The 22,015-nt window shown below is 40.8% G+C and overlaps 1 protein-coding gene across 1 annotated transcript; it reads right to left on the bottom strand.

Moving 5' to 3' along the window:
- Positions 1-3,587: 3,587 nt before the first annotated feature.
- On the bottom strand, positions 3,588-18,597 carry LOC141240134 (protein spinster homolog 1-like). Its single transcript, XM_073668606.1, has 15 exons — positions 18,390-18,597; positions 18,152-18,217; positions 17,765-17,901; positions 17,265-17,416; positions 16,495-16,564; positions 15,739-15,878; positions 15,494-15,646; positions 15,131-15,320; positions 14,857-14,922; positions 14,081-14,179; positions 12,633-12,804; positions 10,219-10,235; positions 5,895-5,998; positions 5,514-5,771; positions 3,588-3,876 (listed from the first exon to the last, which is right to left on the bottom strand). The coding sequence occupies exons 1-15, from the start codon at positions 18,595-18,597 to the stop codon at positions 3,588-3,590; spliced, it is 2,121 nt and encodes a 706-aa protein (XP_073524707.1).
- Between the last annotated feature and the right edge of the window lie 3,418 nt (positions 18,598-22,015).

Raw genomic sequence — 22,015 nt, forward strand, 5'->3', positions numbered from 1 at the left:
ATCAGCCCAAGCTTCTAGTTTACATAGATCCTCCTGTAATATAAAATTGTCCTCCTCTGTATTGATTACCCTGCAGAGTTTAGTGTCATTAATAAATATGTTAAAAAGAAGTGGGCCCAATACTGACCCCTGTGGTACCCCACTGTTAACTGAGACCCGGTTTGAGTGTTTTCCATTAATAGCCACCCTTTGTTTCCTATCACTGAGCCAATTCTTAACCCACATACATATATTTTCCCCTATCCCCATTGTTCTCATTTTGTGTATCAACCTTTTGTGTGGAACCGTATCAAAAGCTTTTGAAAAGTCCATATACACAACATCCACTGCATTTCCTTGGTCCAGTCCGGAACTTGCCTCCTCATAAAAACTGATCAGATTAGTTTGACAGGAACGGTCCCTCGTAAACCCATGTTGATATTGGGTCATGAGGTTATTCTTCTTCAGATACTCTATTATAGCATCTCTTAGGAAACCCTCCAGGATTTTACCCACAGTAGAGGTTAAGCTTACCGGCCTATAATTTCCAAGTTCAGTTTTTGTCCCCTTTTTGAATATTGGCACCACATTTGCTATACGCCAGTCCTGTGGTACAGACCCTGTTATTATGGAATCTTTAAAGATTAAAAATAATGGTCTATCTATGACGTTACTTAATTCCTGCAGTACTCGCGGGTGTATCCCATCCGGGCCCGGTGATTTGTCAACTTTAGTGATTTTTAGATGCCGCCATACTTCCTGCTGGGTTAAGCAAGTGACATTTACTGGAGAATTTTTGTTATCACTAATCATGTTTTCTGTCATGCGATTTTCTTGTGTAAATACGGTTGAAAAAAAATCATTTAGCATATTGGCTTTTTCCTCATCCTCATCCACCATTTCACCCAGACTATTTTTAAGGGGGCCAACACTATCATTTTTTAGTTTTTTACTATTTAGATAGTTAAAGAATAGTTTGGGGTTATTTTTACTTTCTCTGGCAATAATTCTCTCTGCCTAAATCTTTGCTGCCTTGATTTGTTTTTTACATAATTTATTTAATTTTCTATATTTATTTAATGCCTCATCACTACCTACTTGCTTTAGTTCTCTAAATGCTTTCTTTTTGTCACTTATTGCGCCCCTTACAGCTCTATTTAGCCATAGTGGTTTCCTCCTATTTCTAGCATGTTTATTCCCAAGGGGTATATATTGTGCACAGGTCCTATTCAGGATGTTAATAAATGTCTCCCATTTGCTTTGTGTAGCTTTATGTCTCAGGATATCGTCCCCGTTTATTGCACTAAGATGATCTCTTAACCGTTGGAAATTTGCCTTCCTGAAGTTTAGTGTCCTTGTAACCCCGCTACTATACATCTTATTAAAGGTTACATGAAAACGTATTATTTTGTGATCACTATTACCCAAGTGACCCCCAACTAATATATTTGATATGCGGTCTGGCCTATTGGTTAATATTAGGTCTAGCAGTGCCCCCCTTCTTGTTGGGTCCTGAACCAGTTGTGAAAGGTAATTGTCTCTCATAGTAGTCAAAAACCTATTTCCTTTGCTTGAACTACATGTTTCTGTCCCCCAATGTATTTCAGGGTAGTTGAAGTCTCCCATAATAATGACTTCTCCTTGAGTCGCTGCTTCATCTATCTGCTTTACGAGGATATTCTCCGCTACTTCCATTATTTTTGGAGACTTATAACAAACCCCTATCAGTAATTTATTATTTTTTCCCCCTCCCCTTATCTCCACCCACAGGGACTCTACATTTTCATTAGATTCACATATATCCTCCCGCAAGACAGGTTTTAAGGATGATTTTACATATAAACACACACCCCCCCTCGCTTGTTTGTACGGTCATTTCTGAACAGACTATAGCCCTGTAAATTAACTGCCCAGTCATGGCTCTCGTCCAGCCATGTCGCAGATATCCCTACCATGTCATAATTATTTTCCAACAAAATTAATTCTAATTCCTCCATTTTGTTGGTGAGGCTTCTGGCATTAGTGTACATGCATTTTATGTATCTCTCTGTACCTCTATTCCATCTTACTTTATTGACTGTTCTAACCCCACCCCCAATTTCTTTATTTGTGCCCAGGTCACTATCTGCACTATCTTCCCCACCTATAAAATGAATACCCTCCCCCCCAATCCCTAGTTTAAACACTCCTCCAACCTTCTAGCCATTTTCTCCCCCAGCACAGCTGCACCCTCCCCATTAAGGTGCAGCCGGTCCCTAGCGTAGAGTCTGTAGCCAACTGTGAAGTCGGCCCAGTTCTCCAGGAACCCAAATCCCTCTTTCCTACACCAGTTCTTGAGCCACTTATTTATCTCCCAAATCTCCCGTTGCCTCTCTGGCGTGGCACGTGGTACCGGTAGTATTTCAGAGAATACCACCTTGGAGGTCCTTGCTTTCAGCTTGCAGCCTAATTCCCTAAAATCATCTTTAAGGACCTTCCACCTACCTCTAACTTTGTCATTTGTGCCAATGTGCAGCATGACCGCTGGGTCCTCACCAGCCCCTCCCAGTAATCTGTCAACCCGATCAGCGATGTGCCGGACTCGAGCGCCAGGTAGGCAGCACACTGTTCGACGATCCCTGTCTTTGTGACAGATTGCCCTATCTTTTCCTCTAATAATTGAGTCCCCCACTACCAGCACCTGCCTAGCCTGCCCTACTCTCCTATTTCCCTCTTTACTGGAGCTGACACTCGTCCCCTGAAAGCCGGAGATGCCTTGCTGCAGTAGTGCTACCCCTGTACCATCACTCCCCTCATCTGCCAACTTTGCAAACTTATTGGGGTGTGCCAGATCAGGACTAGCCTCCCTGGCACTCTTCCCTCTACCACCCCTTCTAACTGTCACCCAACTAGCGACCTCACTGTCCTGCAGTTCCCGACTACCACCCTCCCCCACATCTACCCCAGTAAGCTGCTGCTCAGTGAGCAGCAGACTCCTTTCCATGTTGTCAATGGATCTCAGTGTTGCCAGCTGCTCATTTAGATCCAGTATCTGGGCTTCCAAACGCACAACGTGCACACATCTCGCGCAGCAGTAAGCAACCTCGACCTGCTGTTCAAGGAATACATACATGTGGCAAGATGTACACTGGATAGCATTGTCAATAATGGAGCTCATTTCCTAATGGGGATTGCAATATACAGAATGTTAAGTAAAAAGTAAAGTAAAGAATTAATGAAATACAGTCAGCAATTCAGTCCAAAGTCCTCCCTTCCAAACTCCCTGAATACAAAGTCACTGAAAAACAAGTCACACACTTACTTTCGTTCGCACTTACGCTCCGGACTCACGCAGCTCGTTCACACTCGCAAACTAAGATATTTAAAGAGTTTTTTTTTTTTTTCCCTTTTCCAGCAATGCACCCTTCACCTCAATGCACTTCCAGTGTCACCCTTAGTAATATTTGAACACTGTAAACATCCTAGACACGGGAAAGTTCCCCTCCGGGGGGTGGCCAAGGTGCGTTGGATTGGTCCCTTATTTGTAGATCCCACGTCGGCTCTAACCAAATGGTTGCGAATGTTTCGGGATCTTTTATGACATAGTAGGGGGACATCGGTAAATTTCTCTATATCCGGATAAGATTGCCGTAACAGGGACCAATATTTTTAATCCACTTGAATATCTGTCCCCCAAAGGGGTGATAGGTGTTCACGAAAGTCAGTCGTGAGTTATTATTCCGTCGTGAAGTAGGTTGGGTGACCTGGTTCAAGATATGTGATGGGTAACCCCTCTGTCGAAATTTGTCGTTCATCTCCTCATGTCTAATTTTTTTAGAATCTGCAGTAGACACTATTCGATCCACCCTATTATGTTGTGATTTTGGTAATGACCTTTTAATATGGCCCGGGTGAGAACTGGAATACAACAATAGACTGTTTTTATCTGTTGGTTTTGTGTATAAGTCACTGACTAGATATCCTGTGTCAACGAGTGTAATCCGTGTGTCCAAAAAACGTATGGAATGTGGGTCTTGGTGTATGGTAAATGTCAGATTAGTAAGTTTGCTGTTAAGGTCATCAAAAAAAGTTTTTAAGTTTTGTCTTGTGCCAGTCCAAATAAAGAAAATATCGTCAATAAAACGTCTCCAGCATAGCACATGCTTTTCAAACAGAGGGTGAGTATATACATGATCTATCTCAAAATTCCCCATGAAGATATTGGCATAGGGGGGTGCCACATTGGAGCCCATCGCCGTACCCCTCTTTTGAAAGAAAAAACGATCTTCAAACATGAAAAAATTTTTGGTGAGGATCAAAGTTAATAAATCACTGCAAAAGTCAATCTGATCGGCTGAGAATGTAGTATGGGCTCTTACAAATTTTATTGTGGCACAAATGCCCTACTGGTGATTGATACTAGTATAGAGACTGTTGACATCCATTGTTGTTAGGATGCTGTTAGTAGGGATTGGTCCTAATTCTCTTATGCATGTCAAAAAATGGGTAGTGTCCTTAAGGTATGAGGTAATCTTCTGAATATGGGGTGTTAAAATTTTTTCTAATGTAATAGCCAAGGGTGACAAAATAGAATCTGTAGAGGCTACAATAGGTCTCCCGGGTGGTGCCCATAGATTCTTGTGTATTTTGGGTAAGGTATAAAATACCGGCATTATTGGGTTTGGATTGACCAAAAATTCTGACAGTTTGGAATCGATTGTGCCTCTCTGAGAATGATGTGAGACTAAATTTTTAATTAAATTAGCTACCTCTGTGGTGGGGTTACGTGTTATAGGTAGATACGTTTCAGTATCATTCAATTGAGTGTATATCTCTGATATATAATAAGACCGGTCCATAATAACAATTGCTCCCCCCTTATCAGCTGGTTTTACAATAAGTTCTTTCCTTTTTTTCAATGAGGAGAGGGCCATACTTTCCTCAGGGTTGAGGTTATTTTTGTTATGCAGATCGCCTCTCTTTATGGCTTGTAGGACTTCATTAATGTCTTTCTGGACCAAGTCAATATATGTCTCTACATGATAATATGTACAAGGCGGTTGGAAATGGCTAGGAATACGCAGTTTCAAGCCATGTAAAGAGAACATTCCATCATTCTGGCTGCTCTGAGAGGGACCTGGAGGATCAGTAGTAAGCCCCCTACCAGAGGAAAAATGGACTTTCAATCTTAAGGTTCTATAAAAGCGTTGTAGTTCTTGCTCCAGTTGGAATGTATCAAAGGCAGGTGTAGGGCTAAATGAAAGACCTTTTTGCAATAGGTCTAATTCGGCCGGTGCTAAGGATTGTGAGAAGATGTTATACACGATGTTAGTCCTACCCGAGAACGAGTTGTCATCCGAGCGTTGTCTGTCTGTCGATCGCCTCCCCCGCCTCGTCTTATTCTTGGTGGACGGTTTCTGCGTTGATCCAAAAAATAATTTGGTTGATAGGTACCTCGTTTGCTGTCTGTAGAGGAGTGTCGGCCTGGAGAAGAGTTGTATCCTCGCCTGTATGATCTGCTGCTTCTGCCTTGATCTGAAGAGCGCCATCTATACACTTGATTATTGAGGTAGTTTTCAGCGTCACATAGAAATTTAGATTTTTTCTGGATCTGGAGTTCGTTGCGATATTCAGAAATGGTTTTGTCCACTTTGTTTTTCAGTGTTGTAAATTCTTCAGATGAAATCGTATTACTCAATTGTTGCTCAGTAGAGGCAATCCTAGTATGTAGATTGGTTATTTCCTTCTGGAGAAAATCAATTGTCAACACAATAATGTCCATTGAGCATTTGTTGAGGATCCCCTCGAACTTACTGCAATAATCAGAGTTATCATTAAATAGAGTAGGACGTAGGTTGACTCTTAATCCTCGTGGAATTCGTTGTGTTTTGTGATATTCTGCGAGAGTAACGCAGTGTAGATCCAAAGCGGTATACCTCCTTTGTTCCTTCTCTAGGTCCCTTGTGCGTACTTCCTCAGTGGGGGTGTGGAGAAATGTAACGGGAGTTGTGACATGTGCAAGTATTCCACTTGCTTCTTCCTGATTAAAGGCAAAGGTTGTGAACGACATTGAAGCCACAGGAGCGTAATCCCAAGAAACAGTCAATTGAAAAAAAGAAGGATCGCTTCACTGTATCAAACTTTTAGGGTGCTCTGAAGAAATAGGTAGTATAGATATCAAAAAAGAACTTCGGCACTCCAATATGGATGCAAAAAATTGGTTTTTATTAGCAGAATTCCCCATAAATGAAAAGCAGTCCGTTTCCACCTAACATGGTCTTTACCCATCACATATCTTGAACCAGGTCACCCAACCTACTTCACGACGGAATAATAACTCACGACTGACTTTCGTGAACACCTATCACCCCTTTGGGGGACAGATATTCAAGTGCATTAAAAAATATTGGTCCCTGTTAGAGCAATCTTATCCGGATATAGAGGAATTTACTGATGTCCCCCTACTATGTCATAAAAGATCCCGAAACATTCGCGACCATTTGGTTAGAGCTGACATGGGATCCACAAATAAGGGACCAATCCAACGCACCTTGGCCACCCCCCGGAGGGGAACTTTCCCGTGTCTAGGATGTTTACAGTGTTCAAATATTACTAAGGATGACACTTTTACACATCCTCATTCTGGCAAACGTTATTCTATTAAAGAATATTTCTCTTGTGATTCCACGTATGTGGTGTATCTAATTAAGTGTCCATGCGGTCTCGCGTATGTTGGTGAGATCACCCAACATATCCGAGACCGCATTTCACAACACAAATCAACAATTCTTTGTGGACGCATGATGTTACCTATACCAGCACATTTTCTAGCTATGTCCCACAACATTTCACAACTAAGGTATCAAGTAATTGATCACATTCCGCCAAATAGACGGGGGGGGGCAACCGGATTCAAAACCTCAAAAAACGTGAGCTATACTGGATACATACGCTACAGATCCTCACTCCGAAAGGACTTAATAGGGAGTATGAAGCACAATATGAATAAAAAATTCCTATATCCCCCCCAAAAATCCCTCTACCTATATGACATAAAACTCACTCTGTCCAGTGTCTATTGGATAGGATAATAAACCAGGGTTTAGCGGATAATTCTATGCTACTGATTAAAGTTTTAAGTTGTGGGTCATTCACTGGGCTTTCAGTATGGGTGACTAGATTGTTTGTCATTTTATAATAATTGAATATATTTCATGTTACTGATTATTTAGGACTATTCAGTAGGACTATGAGCTGTGTATCCACCTGACTTCTGCACAACACAACTGATGGTCCCAACCCCATTTATAAGGCAAGAAATCCCACTTATTAAACCTGACAGGGCACACCTGTGAAGTGAAGACCATTTCCGGTGACTACCTCTTGAAGCTCATCAATAGAATGCCAAGAGTGTGCAAAGCAGTCATCAAAGCAAAAGGTGGCTACTTTGAAGAACCTAGAATATAAGACATATTTTCAGTTGTTTCATACTTTTTTGTTAAGTATATAATTCCACATGTGTTAATTCATAGTTTTGATGCCTTCAGTGTGAATGTACAATTTTCATAGTCATGAAAATACAGAACAATCTTTAAATGAGAAGGTGTGTCCAAACTTTTGGTCTGTACTGTATATATATATATATATATATATATATATATATATATATATATATATATATACTTTATATTCTTGTGGCAGCATGAGGTCTCCTACTATATCATTATTCTTGAATTTATATACATATATAAACATTTTTTTAAAAAAACGCACGCTATTTGCATATTCTACTGTACCTTACAAATTTATTTCACAATCTTTTGTGGGTTATTCCACATCATTTATAAGTAGATGTATGTGTATATTTTGTTTTTCCTTATTTTCTGTTTATATACAAATGTTGATGGGATATATTCTTTTGATGTTTAGCATAGGCCCTGAGAAAGACCATGTTAGGTCGAAACGTTGGCCTGCTTTTCATTTAAGGGGAATTCTGCTAATAAAAACCAATTTTTTGCATACATATTGGAGTGCCGAAGTTCTTTTTTGATATCTATACTACCTATTTCTTCAGAGCACCCTAAAAGTTTGGTACAGTGAAGCGATCCTTCTTTTTTTCAACAAGCTTCCATTGCTGATAGACCCAGAGGCTGTTGTTAGGTCTCAGCTTGCCATGATAACCATCGATACACCGTGATTGTAACATGGGGGTAATAATGAAGGTACAGAGGGGGCCCCTTCCTTCTGTCCACCATATTGATGCGGTGGTCGCTATTGACCGCATCATCTAAAGGGTTAAACTGTCGGGATAGGTGCTAACACCAAAGTCGGCAGTTGCAGCCAACTCTCCTTGAAGTGCGGGCTCAGCTGCTAAGCCTGCACAGCACGACTACCATGAAAATAGCACAGTTCATGTTTAATCCCATGTGCCCATGATGTAATGGTATGTCATAGGGCAGTAAGGTGTTAGACTTTTGATTGGTTGTTTCTATATTTTCCATTTACCATAATGGAGGACTGATCACATACGTGAGCTCAGGACATGGAATGCAATGTGTGGACCTGGGGAGGAATCATTGACCAGACCTGAGGCTCCTATGATTTGTTGGGTTGACCCCCAGTTGCCTCTATTAAGCACTGTGAAGACCCATACAGAGGCTCAGATATGTTATCATACACTGACTATTAGCTTCATTCAAGGAGTCAAATATAAGAATTTTCAATAATAGTTGAAATAATATTTAATTATTTATTTATCAATTTCCTATCAGTATGTCTTTGGAGTGTGGGAGGAAACCGGAGAACCCGGAGGAAACCCACGCGAACACGGGGAGAGCATACAAACTCCATGCAGTTGTTCTCTTTGGTTGGGTTTGGACCCGAACGCTGCAAAGCAACAGTGCTAACCACTGAGCCACCGTGTTGCCCAATAGTCTTCAATGTGGCACTAATCATGATAGGACGAGAACAGAGACCGAGCCCGGAATCTGTCTCCTTATGCAGCAGGAAGCTCACTTTATTCCGTGAGTTCATCTGACTGCGGAAAGTCCAGTAAATGTCGTATCCAGAAGTGAGAACAGAGACCGAGCCCGGAATCTGCCTCTTGATGCAGCAGGAACCTCACTTTATTCCGTGAGTTCATCTGACTGCGGAAAGTCCAGTAAATGTCGTATGCGAGAACAGAGACCGAGCCCGGAATCTGTCTCTTTTTTCTGACTTGTTTTCGCCTTGTGGAAGAGTCGTCACATCCGGCTGGATTCTTTGTTCATTGACGGATCACAATCAGGCCTCTCTCCGGAATAGTGATCTGTAGAAATAATAAATATGACTGAAGATGAAACAACTGGATATCATATATAAACGGCAGGCAATGTACTCCTGGTTACTGATTTCTAGCCTTGTGAGAAAAGATTTAAGATAAGTGATATTGGCTTATTCTTAGTTTAGGACTGTACCCCCCATTCATATAGAGGGGGCTGACAATCACTATGTGAGATCTGAGACCACCCACTGGACTCCTAAACCCAGAATGTTTCATATTGGCCGGCACTAAGCATTTCATGGATATCTAAGAAGTACATGAGTGCAATTTTTTAAATCTATAAATTTAAATTAAAAAATAAATTATTGATTATGTAGCGTTAATAAAGCTAGATCTAAATAGAACTATTTTTACTGTAAAGGATCTTCTCCCCACTATTTTAGCTTTAGTAAAAGATCAAGTATTTCTAAAACATTAAAAGACATCCAGGAACTTAAAGATGTCAGACAAACCCCTGCAGATCCCCAATGAATCTAGGACCTCCAGCAAGTTGTCATAGCCGGAACGGACATTGAATGTACAACGTGATGATTCGTGCCGCAAAGCTGGAGCCACTGTCTCCAACAAAAGAAGCAAAACGTAGTTTAACAAGTGTACAGTTTTATACGATGATTTATATGGTTGTATAACTAATATATTTCCCATCTGGTATTATCACTCATCCCCTTAAAAAATAAAATTGGTACTTAATATTTTATCTCCTCTTGTAAAAGGATTGAATAGTTCTAAGAAGAGATACCTGGCCTGGAAAGAAACTAAAATTTCTAACTCTGAAATAATAGGATCTGAAAACCCACTCAAATTATATTCTCAAATTATATATTCTCATTACCAAAAATTAAAAAAGTTAAAGTTGACTATTCCCATCTTATCTTACCTTTCATTTTTCCTCAGGTCCAGCTTTAAAAAGTTCTAATTTATGGAGCTGTAGATATTACCTCCTTCAGGACAAAGTCTATAAAGATGAAATAAAATTAAATTATTTGATATAAAATGATACAGAAGGATTATCTACATGTACAGTAAAGCATTAAACCTGACATATTGTGCCACTACGTGTTTCCAAGAGACGCACTATAACATTATGCTGCGGTGCTCCTTTACTCCAATGAGACCCCGCAGAGCATTTCCTTCCCAACCTCCTCTATGCTGGAGAGGTTGTGCTAAACCGGGAGACATTTTACACATATTTTGGAGTTGTCCATAAAGGAATTATGGAAAGAAACTTTGAACTTACTCCTATGAATTTCTAAACCCAATATTCCACTTACACCACAATTAATATTATTATCACAAGGTCTAGAAGAAATCCCACCCAAATTTCAACATATCTCTTGTCATATCTTTTTGGTGATTAAACATTTAATCGCAACAAAATGGAAGCAAATAATTCCTCCATCAATATTAGAAGTAATGGAAAGGCATCAACGCACAATATTAAAGTTCAACTTTGCGATTAGTGAAAAAATGTTGTAGCTGATATTTAGTTAGATGAATGCCATAGTGGAAGAGTTTTTTTTACTCAGGCTAAACCCAAAACTTAAAAACTAAAATAGTTGTATAAACAAACAATACCGGATATATACCAAACTAATTGTTTACACATATTATGGTCAAAGTTATAATAGTTGTTTATTACTAATAATAATGACTAGCCTTGCCTTTACTTTCTCTCCTGTAACTTCCCATTGTTACCCCATTACTCCTTTTTCCCCTCCCCAATTTATATTCCTTCTTAATGTTATTTTTTTTTGTAAATGTTAAGTAAAAACAATTGAACGAGATGATCCGACATTTACCATTTTTTACCCGTTGTAAATCCTGTTGTTCTCCTGAATCTGGCATTGTTCATCCTTTGTTCCTCAAGATTCTAATTTCCTGAGAAATTGCCCCCTTTTCCCTTTATGTAAATCTAGTATTTGTATTTATTTTTGCCAAGTGGGCGTGACCCTCAAAAACTTCTCTTTTTGAGAAACATCTTGATGACAACGGCCAGTTGGCTAAAATAGTGGATAAATGTATAGGGAGCAGGGAGACCTATCAGGAACAAGGAGATTTGAGAACAAGAGACAAACAATGCCGTATTCAGGAGAATAGCAGCATTTATACCGGGTTAAAATAAATGTATATTTATGGCGAGTGACAGGTTATCTTAAAAGTAGATTCCACCAAAAAGACATAGCAGATTTTTTCAAATACAATTTATGTCATATAATCAGCCCCATATCAGTAGGGTAGGGTCACACTTAGGCTGTGTGCCCACGATGCGTTTTTTAAGCGTTTCCGCAGCGGCAAAAACGCTGCAGAAACGCTTAAAAAATGCATGGTAGAAGGTCTGCCATGTTCCCCAATGATAATCCGTATGTGCTGTGCACATGCTGCAGAAATTTCCGCTGCGGATTATCATTGCGTAAAAAAAGCAGCACTACCAATTATTTTGCGGAAGCGCTGAGTTTTCTCCGCCATTGACTTGCATTAGACCGCATGGACTCCGCATCACTGTATATGTAGATGTATGCGTTCCATTGTGGGGATGGTACCCGGGTGTGGAGGAGAGGAGACATCCACACCCAGGTGCCATAGTACCTGTAAAAAAAAGAATAAAATAAAAAATATATGTTATACTTACCTTCCGGCGGGCCGCGGTGCGCTCGTCCTCCCATGCCGGCAGATCGCGGTGGACTGAAGGACCTGCGCTGACGTCATAGCCATGTGACGGGTCACGCGATGCTGACGTTGGCAGGTCCTTCAGTGTACCGCGATCTGCCGGCAGCCAGGACGGAGTGAAGCAAGACTGCCGGGGCCATCGGAAGGTAAGTATATATTTATTTTTTTATTTTTAACCATTCTTTGGGGTCACACTATATAAATCCATGCCGTTTGCATGGATTTATATAGTGTGACCAAGTTGTCAAGCACTTTCCAAGTGATGCTAAAATCGCTTGGAAAGCGCTTATCAACCCGCATGCGGAAATGCATGTGAAGAACGCTTCACATCCGCATGTCCCTGGCAGAAAAACGCATGTACAATCCGCATGTACAATCCGCATGTACAATCCGCATGCGTTTTTTTTTCCAGGGGAGATGCAGAAACGCTCAGGAAAAATCCTGAGCATTTCTGCATCGTGGGCACATAGCCTTAGGATAAAACTATTTATGTCATAATAATAAGTTAATTGCAGCTTTGTTAATGTTATGTTATGCAGCTTTGTTAATGTTATGTTATGGAGCTTTGTTATGGGGATGGATGTATTATACAGATGCTGGGTATTACATTTACTAATTATGGAGCTAATGCTAATCCAATTCTGTAAGAGATATGATCGGATAATTAACTTATTTCTGCACGTACCTTCAGACTCTGTCTCTGCCTTCTTACGATCATTTTCAACAAAGAGGGCGCATGCGAAAAAGAATCCTCCTCCGAAAACCAGCACAAAGGGGCAAACCATGAGGGCGTACTGCAGACTGCGGAAGTTCGAAAGAGCCGAGTCTGGATTGTAACTTTTGATGCGGTCGGATATCTGAAGATGAGACGAGATAAATAATTATGTATGGTTAATGAAAGTAAAAAAACATAATTGACTGGACACGTTTATGCTGACAGCAGTCAATGGATACCAATGAAATCTGGTGATCATAGAAAGAGAAGGTGCCTCACTGCAGATAGCGGCTCCTCCAAACTATGAACAGCAATGCTTCCAGTATCCGCAGCTCCAGTACTACACATTGTCTGGGAACAGGACACTTGTGACATCCTTCTTCAGCAGATAATCTGTGACGTAACTCCAGGACATCTTGTCTTTGGAGTTCTGCCACCCCGTCAACAGAGCGGAAGAGAAGATGCTGCTCTGTCAACGTGATATCAGGGGAGGCCACTGAATCGCGGGTGTTGGCAGAGATCGGTCCCGGGCACTACAGGCAGGTATTTAGCAACGACTTGCCTGTTAGCCCATAGTAAAAAAAATCAAATAGTCCCGGTGAACCCTTTTAAGTATGTTATGAATAGGCTACAGCGAGTTTTAAAAACTCCTCTGTGACAGAGCATGTCCTATTCTCATCCGTTCTGCGGATCAGACTTGGCCAGTAAAGAGTAACTGTCGTTATAAAATCAATACAGTACACGTGAAAATAAGCAACTTTGTGGTAGATCTTATCAGATAAATCTGCTTATTTTTCCTCCATTAATTTATAACATTCTTAATTCACAGATAAAATCTGTAATCAGTGAAGACAGATTTTTACATTACTGAGATAGGAGATGACAATTGCTGTTGATCAGATTCTATGTACATGGGGGGAGCCTGCCTCTAGCTCCTCCCTCTTTCCTCTCCATAGAATGTTATAAGCACCAACTGTCATCTCCTATCCCAGTAATGCTTCACTGAATACAGTGAGAACTTTGAGAATAAACGATCAGTTCGAGAGGAGAAAGAAGCAGATTTCTCTGAAAAGATATATTCCAACGTTTCTTATTTTCATGTGTACTGTACTATTGATTTATGAAATAAAAATTAAAACTGGGGTTACTATTTCTAGTCTATAGGAATCTGTTAAAAATGGATGGAGAAAGGATGATATACTTTGTACTTCAGTTTTCCATCTGTGTTTCATCCATTTTTCATTGATCCATTATTAAGAGTCAATGGATAAATAAAGTTTGGACAGTCTACCACCTTCACTTTTTAAAAAAACAGATGACACAAGAGAAAAATGGTCTGTTTTGCGACAATGTACAAATGGAAACAGATGTGTGAATGTAGCCCTAAAGTGATGTGAGAATATGTAACAGCTACTTACTAGCCCGATGAAATAGGAGCTTCCAGCTTCCCCCAGCAGGTGGGACCCCGCCATCGATAACGCCTGTGCTGTTGATCGCCTTGTGGGAGAAACCACATACTGAAACAAGAGAATATTCTGAATGAGCAGAAGGAGTCACTGAACCCAACGAGACAAGAGAACATGGACAAAGTGAACATACTTGAAGCCTAAGTTAAAGAAGTTGTCCACTATGGATAGGGCATCAATGTATGATCGGCCGGGGTCCCGCATGCGGCATCCCTTCCGATCAGCAGTTATCGGTGCCGGCGGCGGCTGCCACCAGCCGGAAGTCCTTACCTATTCAAGTCAATTGAATAGGAGGTGGATGTGCAGTACACCGCGGTGACCACTATAACTTGACGGCCAAACACCGCAGGTAAGCCCCTCCGGCCGGTGGCAGCCGCTGCAGATACCAATAACTGCTGATCGCCGGGGGTGCCGCGTGCGGGACCCCGGCCATCCTACATTGATGCCATATCCTACGGGTAGGGCATCAATGTGAAAGTAGTGGACAACCCCTTTAAATGCACAATCAGCCAGGATAGATAAGAAGCCCAGACATGTTGTGGACTGAGATTTTACTAAAGAAGTTTTTAATCATCTTGCGCCAGGTTTATTTTTAGTTGGGAATTACCCAACAGACGCTTGGGCACAGCCAGGATTATGGGGCATTTGATGGGTAAAAACAGAACATAGAGACTGACTACATACATATAATTATAGCTATGATAAGTTTAGCGCTTTTCTCCACTCACCAGGCGGATATCAGTTGAAACTGAAAAGTTCAGGCTCAGAAATATGGTCCCGATGAATATAAACACCTGCAGAGAGTAAAGAACAATACATATAAACATTTGTGTCTTGCACGCTTTCCTATCCCCCATAGGTTTTGTCTGTATAATCCATTCATCCACCCCAGTCTCCGTACATTCATAGACAGCCCCCGCCATAGTCTATGATTTCTACTGCTCGGTCCTATAGCCGAGACCCAGTAAGGGGATGAAAGCAATCTGTACTCCAGGTACTTACATAAGTGGCCACAAGGCTGATGTCTGCAAGAATAATAGCCAACAGCAGGAAAATGGCGGAGCCCAGCAATCCAACCGCACAAACTATAGGGTCAGCACGAGGGTTGTACTTCCTGCATCTCTTGGCTATCTCCGCCCCTGTTCCAACTCCAAGGATGCCAGAGATGACCGTAAGTCCTCCGAAAATCAGACTGCAAAGAAAAGCGGTAAAGAGATTAGTAAAGTAGCTTGAAGAAATGAAATATAAATAATTTGATATAATAATAATTTGAAATATAAATATTTTTTTTTAGAGAGAAAACGGTCATAGGGGGAATTAAATTCCCACCAGTGAATGTCAAATTAAAGTTTGCTAAACTTGTACCTGTCATCATAGTTGGATAGTTGAGTCTGATATGGCGCCTTCTGTAGCATGAGAGCCCGGGCACGCTTCAGGAAAGTAACAGCCCAGAAGCCGAATGCAGCTGCCACAAATTTTACCATAATAGTCCCAAGAGTAGAAAACAGAAGACTTCGGCTGCAGAGAGAGAAAAGGGTAAAAAACTTGTAAATGACGCAGAAGTCACGGGGGAGATCAGTGACATAAATCAATGCACAGAAGACACCTACTTTTTACGCAGTTGGTTGGCATCCATAAGCCATCCTTTGAAGCTCAGTGGTTTGTTCTTTTCCTCTGCAGCTCCTCTGGACGGTTCTTTTACAAATGCAGCCATGAGCAGGACTCCTACCAGGCCCAGAGCAGAGATGATCTGTGTAGATGAAGAAGGAGACATCACATATCACATATACAGAGGTTTCATCACAAAAAGGACATGAGCACAGACTGTTGTGGAACTGGTTCCATTAAAGGGGATCTGCGACGAGGTGTTTGCTGCGCATCTGAGAGCAGCATAATGCAGGGACAGAGACCCCGATTCCAGCGATGTGTCACTTGCTGGTGTGCTTGGTGAAGTATTGATAAAATCCCAGTTTTCTCTGCTGCAGATCTAGCAGTACTCTGAATGCTGAGCTCTGTATACCCTGCCTACACCACTGATTGGTAGATTTTTCTGTGCACACTGTACATAGGCAGAAAGCCACCAATCAGTGGTGGGGTCGGGGTTACACAGAACAGGAGGACTACATGGCACGAGACAACTAGTCCCCTCGTCATAATCTCCTGCTAATAAAACAGTGATTTTTTTTTTAAAGCATCTACAAGGAGCAGTAAGTGACACATCGCTGGAATCAGGTGCTCTGCCCCTACAGGGCCCCTGCTCTCAGATCAAATGGAAAAACATACTGCCAGATTCCCTTTAATACGATTCAGGAATTATAATTAAGATTCACAGTTTGTCCACAAGATCCCTCAGACCTATTACTTACCCGGAAGGCCCATTGCCAGGCGCCACCAAATGCACTTGTCACTTTAGACCCAATGATGTAACCAAGGCCACTGTAAAAAACAAAAACAAAGTTGTCATAATTTCTGCACACATATAAACATATACATTTTTGAGTGCCTTTTTCCGGCTCCTCCTTCCTACTCCACCCCCTCCATAGACTTCTATGAGCAGCAACTGTTACCCCATGCCGCATAAAGCTATAATCTGTCTTGTCACTGAAGATGGATTTTTATCAGTGAATTAATGAAGGGAAATAAGTATATTTCCTGATAAGATATATTACAACATTTCCTATGTCCATTTAAATGATTTATAAAAAAACAATAAAAAGTGTAAGATCATTCTGAGTCTTCACATTCTTTGAGGAGCTCTTGTCATAAGTGCTAAAAGTCAAACTGTCTAGCAGAAAACTTTTTTGCCCATAGCAATCAGTGCAGTTTTCTGTTAGGGAAAGTCTTGACATTGCTGAAAAAATATTTCCATTTAGAGTCTTGAATCAATTTCCTAGAAATCTGCAGCAATTCCAGAAATGTTTGCTTGTTCACTGCTGATCCTCCCCCTACGTGTTGCGACACCATGATCATTACTTGCGGAGGGGTTTTTGAAACGCCATCCATATGTATTGTACATGCATCTGTAGAGCAAAATCCGTACCGAAAAAAGTCCACAGCAAATCCGCCTTGTCGGACTTACTCTTAGACAGTTTGGCTATGATTCCCTCCTTAAAACAATAAATAGATCTACACTCACCAGCCAAAGGGTGCTGCTAAGTAATACAAGTTAAGCGCGCGGCTGCGCCGATCTCCCACGAAGACGTCGGCAATGATGGAGGGGGCAGTTATTTTAAAACTTGCCTCTGCAGCTCCAGACAGTCCATTAATTAGGAGAAAAACTGTAAAATACTGTGAAAACACAAAAAAATATTCAGTGACCATTTATGAAAGTTTTCTAAGACACCTAAAGAAATACGGTAATGGAAAAATTATAAACTTTTCCTAATTTTGGACCCGCTCTCACTTTTGTCTTGCAAATACTAATGCAAAATACTGATCTACATACAAACAAGTGAGAGGCTTTAGGGCTCATGCAGACGTCGGTGGATCCCGGTCCGATCTCTGACAGCGTGATAGCGATGCTCGGGTCGGAAGACCCGCGGCCAGTCCGTGCATTATTGTCCATGATGGCACCGAGATCCACAGACGTCTGCATGAGCCTTAAGTCTTTATGCTTCTACCAATTAGATCAGTTACCTCATTGGGAACGTAGGACTTGCAGAGAATGATGGCCGACCAGAAGGACATCCCTGCACACATGATGTATTTTCTGTTCCAGCGGTCACCCAGGTATCCATAGATTTGACCAAACAGGACACTGCTGATCGTGAATACTAGAAGGGGAAAAACAAGAGGTCACAGTTAATAGAAATGATTTCTTTAACATATATTTATTTATATTTGAGGATTATTTAAACTGTTGCACTGAAAACACTTCTCCCGTCCTCATCACTGTTTGCATTTTTGGTAACTATAAAGGCGGCCATCATGTGAACGTTACAAAATTGGAACCTTATGATGTCACGAGATTCCAGCCGTCCTCACAAGTGACCTATAGAATGGGATTTTATGTTAAAAGTTTACCTAAGCTTATAAGGCCGGATTTGCTGTCGTCCATTTTAAATGCGCTTTGTAGGTAAGAAATCGCTCCTGCCAGAACAAAAAGAAGAACACGAATGATTATTGTAATTAGAGAAGTGCAGGAATAGACATCACAGCAGCTAACGAGCCTTCTCGTTGGCCATGAAGATTTTCTTCTTTTTTTGCAGTTTTGGGCCTTATACACCTTGCCCCCGACATAAGCCGGTTTACGCCTACTTACCTACGAAAGTGAAGGCAGCTATGAAGGTGACCAGATTGATGAAGGTTAGAACGCCTACAATAATGAAAGAGCGGACTATGGAGACTCCAGTCCGGGCGTGCAGGTCCTGTTCTTCGCAGTTTTCATCCTCATCTTGCTGGTCTTTTCCTTTTTCCACATCTTCTAATAGAAGTGGCATTTTTGGGGTGGAATTGAAGAGAGATACCATGTTCAACAGAGCCCTGCAAACACTGGAGAAAAACACAAGACGGTAAAAATATTGCATTAGTCTCAGTCAATTCCGTGGTAGTGCAGTATATAGTGTAATAAGCAATCGAACAACAATAAGTTTAAGTCCCCTAGAGGGACTAAAAATGAGGTCAAATTCAGCAAAAAAAGTTTTTCTTTAATATAAAAAAAATAATAAAATATAAAGATTTCAAAAATAAAGAGAAAAAAAACAAGCATATATATATATATATATATATATATATATATATGTATTTTTCAGATTATAAGACTCACTTTTTGTTCTCCCAAATTTGGGGGGAAAATGGGGGTGCGATTTATAATCCAATTGTAGCTTACCGGGCTGGGGGGGTATCTGCGGTGGAGCAGGGTCCCAGGAGTCAGGGTCACTGCTGCAGGAAGTTGAAGGTGGTGGGGCGATGCTGTGGGCCCCAGACTGGGAGGTGGGGGTGGTCAGCGATGCGAGGCTGCTTCGGGCACCAGGCTTCCAGAAAATGTCAGTGGAGCCCCCGCACTGCCCATCGTTTTCACTGCTGTGGACTTCGGGAAAATGGACGCCTCCAGCGGAGCATGTGTAGATCTCGGCTCCCGAGATCTCGATCTTGGGAGCGGAGATCTCAATCTAAACATGCGCCATTTTCCCAAAGTCCACTGCAGTGAAAACGATGCAAACGATGGGCAGTGTGGGGACTTGTTTGATATTTTCTGAAAGCCCGTGGCCCAGAGCAGTCTCGCACTGCTGAGCACCCCAACCTTCCAGCCCGGGCCCTGCAGCATCGCCCCACTCCTGCCACCGTTGAAAGCTTTCTGCAGCAGCGACCCTGCCTCCTGGGATCCCGCTTCACCGCAGCCCCCTCGACCACCCCCGGGTAAGCTATCGTAAAAGGGGATTATAAGACGCACTATTTTATTAATTTCATTTTTTTCCCATTTTCCTCCCCAAAATTTGGGGCGCATCTTCTAATCTGCAAAATACAGTCTCTGGCATCAATATATCCATAAAAGTAAGAGAAACAATCAAAACGCCAGAATGGCCTTTTTTTCCCTTGTTTTTTTTTTTATTACGGCACCTTCCCCGAAAAATGCAATAAAAAGTCACCCAAACTGTGTATGTTCCCCAAAATGGTGTCAATAAAAACATCAACTTGCCATAAAATGGTGAAACAAATCAATTTTTTTTTTAAATTCTAAAACTATTGTTGTAACCACTTACGGTAAGTAATAACAATAATAATAATAATAAAACAATATGAACCCTGAATCATCTTTCCAGATCAATCGTACCACAAAATGAACGTGGTAAAAAGCACAAAAAACAGTTTTGTTTTTCTGTTTTTTTTTCACCATTTCACCATAGTTATTATTTTTTTCCCCATTTTTCAGTATAATATAACGTTAAATGAATGCTGTTCTTCTAAGCAACAACTCGTCTCACAAAAAAAAAAAACAAGCTTTCACCTGACTATGTGATCAGAAAAATAAAAAAGTGGAGGAAATATTGGCCGTGCTTTGAAAGGGTTAATGACAATTTACAAAAAACGTGTCTATACTGTTATTGGGGATAATTCTATAGGGAAATCTATATATGTCCCCCTATAATCATCTACAGGTTGTCTCCCCCTGGGAAAGGCTCCCATTACTCATTAGATGAAGTTCAGACTTACCTTTCTCTCTTTCCACCGGAGGGCGCTGATAATAACAAATAAATATCACTTTCTATAGCAAATTTTGCAACACAGAAATCGTGAGTACAACACACAATAGTGAGTGGCTGGGATCCGGCCGGCGCCCATAGTTATACACAGGGGCCGATTGTGACATCATCAGCCGGTCACTGGGGGTTCTAAGCCATTGTGATGTCATCGATCTATCTAATCATCCGTCCATCCATGGATTCTGTAGTACTACAACACCCAGTATGTACGTCTGGAAAAGTATAGAACTAGCATGCTCCACCCTCACGTTTTTCATTGTGCTGTGGTCTATATTGAAATTCATGTCCCTCTGGATGGATGGATGGACATGCTGAGTTTTGTAGTACTACTGAATCCATCCATCCATCCATCCATCAAGAGGAACATCAATTTCATTATAGACCAAAGCACAATGAAAGACTTGAGGATGGATCTTGCTAGTTCTATACTTTTCCAGATGTATATACTGGGTGTTGTAGTACTACAGAATGATAAGGACTCTGATGACAGGGCATGCTGACACCTGTAGTCCTATACTTTTCTAGAAGTGCATGCTGAGAATTGTGGTACTACAGCACAATAAGAACATAAATTTCAATATATACCACAATACTGTGCTATTGCTGTATATAGTATAAACAATCAAACAATCATAGGTTCAAGTCTACCAGGGTGGGTAAAAAAATAAAAATAAATATCAACAAAAATTTAAAAAAATATATATAAAATATAAAAAGTTCAATTAACTCCTGTTCCTAATTAAAAACTAAAGAGATAAAAATATACATATTGTGCATCAATGTATCCATAAAAGTAAGAAAAACCATCAAAACGCCAGAATTGCCTTTTCTTTTCTATCGCAGCATCTTCCCCCCAAAAAATGCAATAAAATGTCATCAAATCTTTGTATGTTCCCAAAAATGGTGTCAATAATAATGACAACTCGCCATGGAAAAAAAACAAGAGCAGAGGCTCATAAAATGGTGAAAAAAACTTTTTTTTTTACAAAGTTCTGAAATTGTTGTAACCACTATAATAATAATACTAATGATAATGATAATAAAAAAGCAATATGTTTGATATTGCTGTAATCACGCTGACCCTGAATCATATTTCCAGATCAATCTTACCAAAAAATGAATGCGGTGAAAAGGAAGCACAAAAAACTGTTGCAAAATTTCTTTTGCTTTTCACCATTTCACCGCACTCGTAATTGTTTCCCCATTTTTCAGCAACAACTCGTCTCACAAAAAGAAAAAAACAAGCTTTCACCTGACTAAGTGATTGGAAAAATGAAGAATAAGAAGAGGAGGAAATATTGGCCATGTTCTAAAAGGGTTAATGACAATTTACAAAACCGTGTCTATACTGTTATTGGGGATAATTTTATAGGGAAATCTATATATGTCCCCCTATAATCATCTACAGGTTGTGTCTCCCCCTGGGACAGACTCCCATTACTCATTAGATGAAGTTCAGACTTACCTTTCTCTCTTCCCACCGGAGGGCGCTGATAATAACAAATAAATATCACTTTCTATAGCAAATTTTGCAACACACAATAGTAAGTGACTGGGATCCGGCCGGCGCCCATACTTATACGCAGGGGCCGATTGTGACATCATCAGCCGGTCGCTGGAGGTTCTAAGCCATTGTGATGTCATCGTGCGGTGCATGCATATACACTCAGTGTACTTTGATACA

Source organism: Phyllobates terribilis, unplaced genomic scaffold, assembly GCF_046119375.1.
Source record: "Phyllobates terribilis strain yellow unplaced genomic scaffold, ASM4611937v1 Scaffold_800__1_contigs__length_655948, whole genome shotgun sequence".
Taxonomy (NCBI): Eukaryota; Metazoa; Chordata; class Amphibia; order Anura; family Dendrobatidae; genus Phyllobates; species Phyllobates terribilis.

Coding starts and splice junctions, on each gene's coding strand:
- LOC141240134 (XM_073668606.1), bottom strand. CDS start 18,597: ATGGTATCTCTCTTCAATTCCACCCCAAAAATGCCACTTCTATTAGAA. Junction 17,902..18,151: donor ATCCGGCCTTATAAGCTTAG/GTAAACTTTTAA, acceptor TTCCCCTTCTAG/TATTCACGATCAGCAGTGTC. Junction 15,879..16,494: donor CCTGGCAATGGGCCTTCCGG/GTAAGTAATAGG, acceptor TCATCTACACAG/ATCATCTCTGCTCTGGGCCT.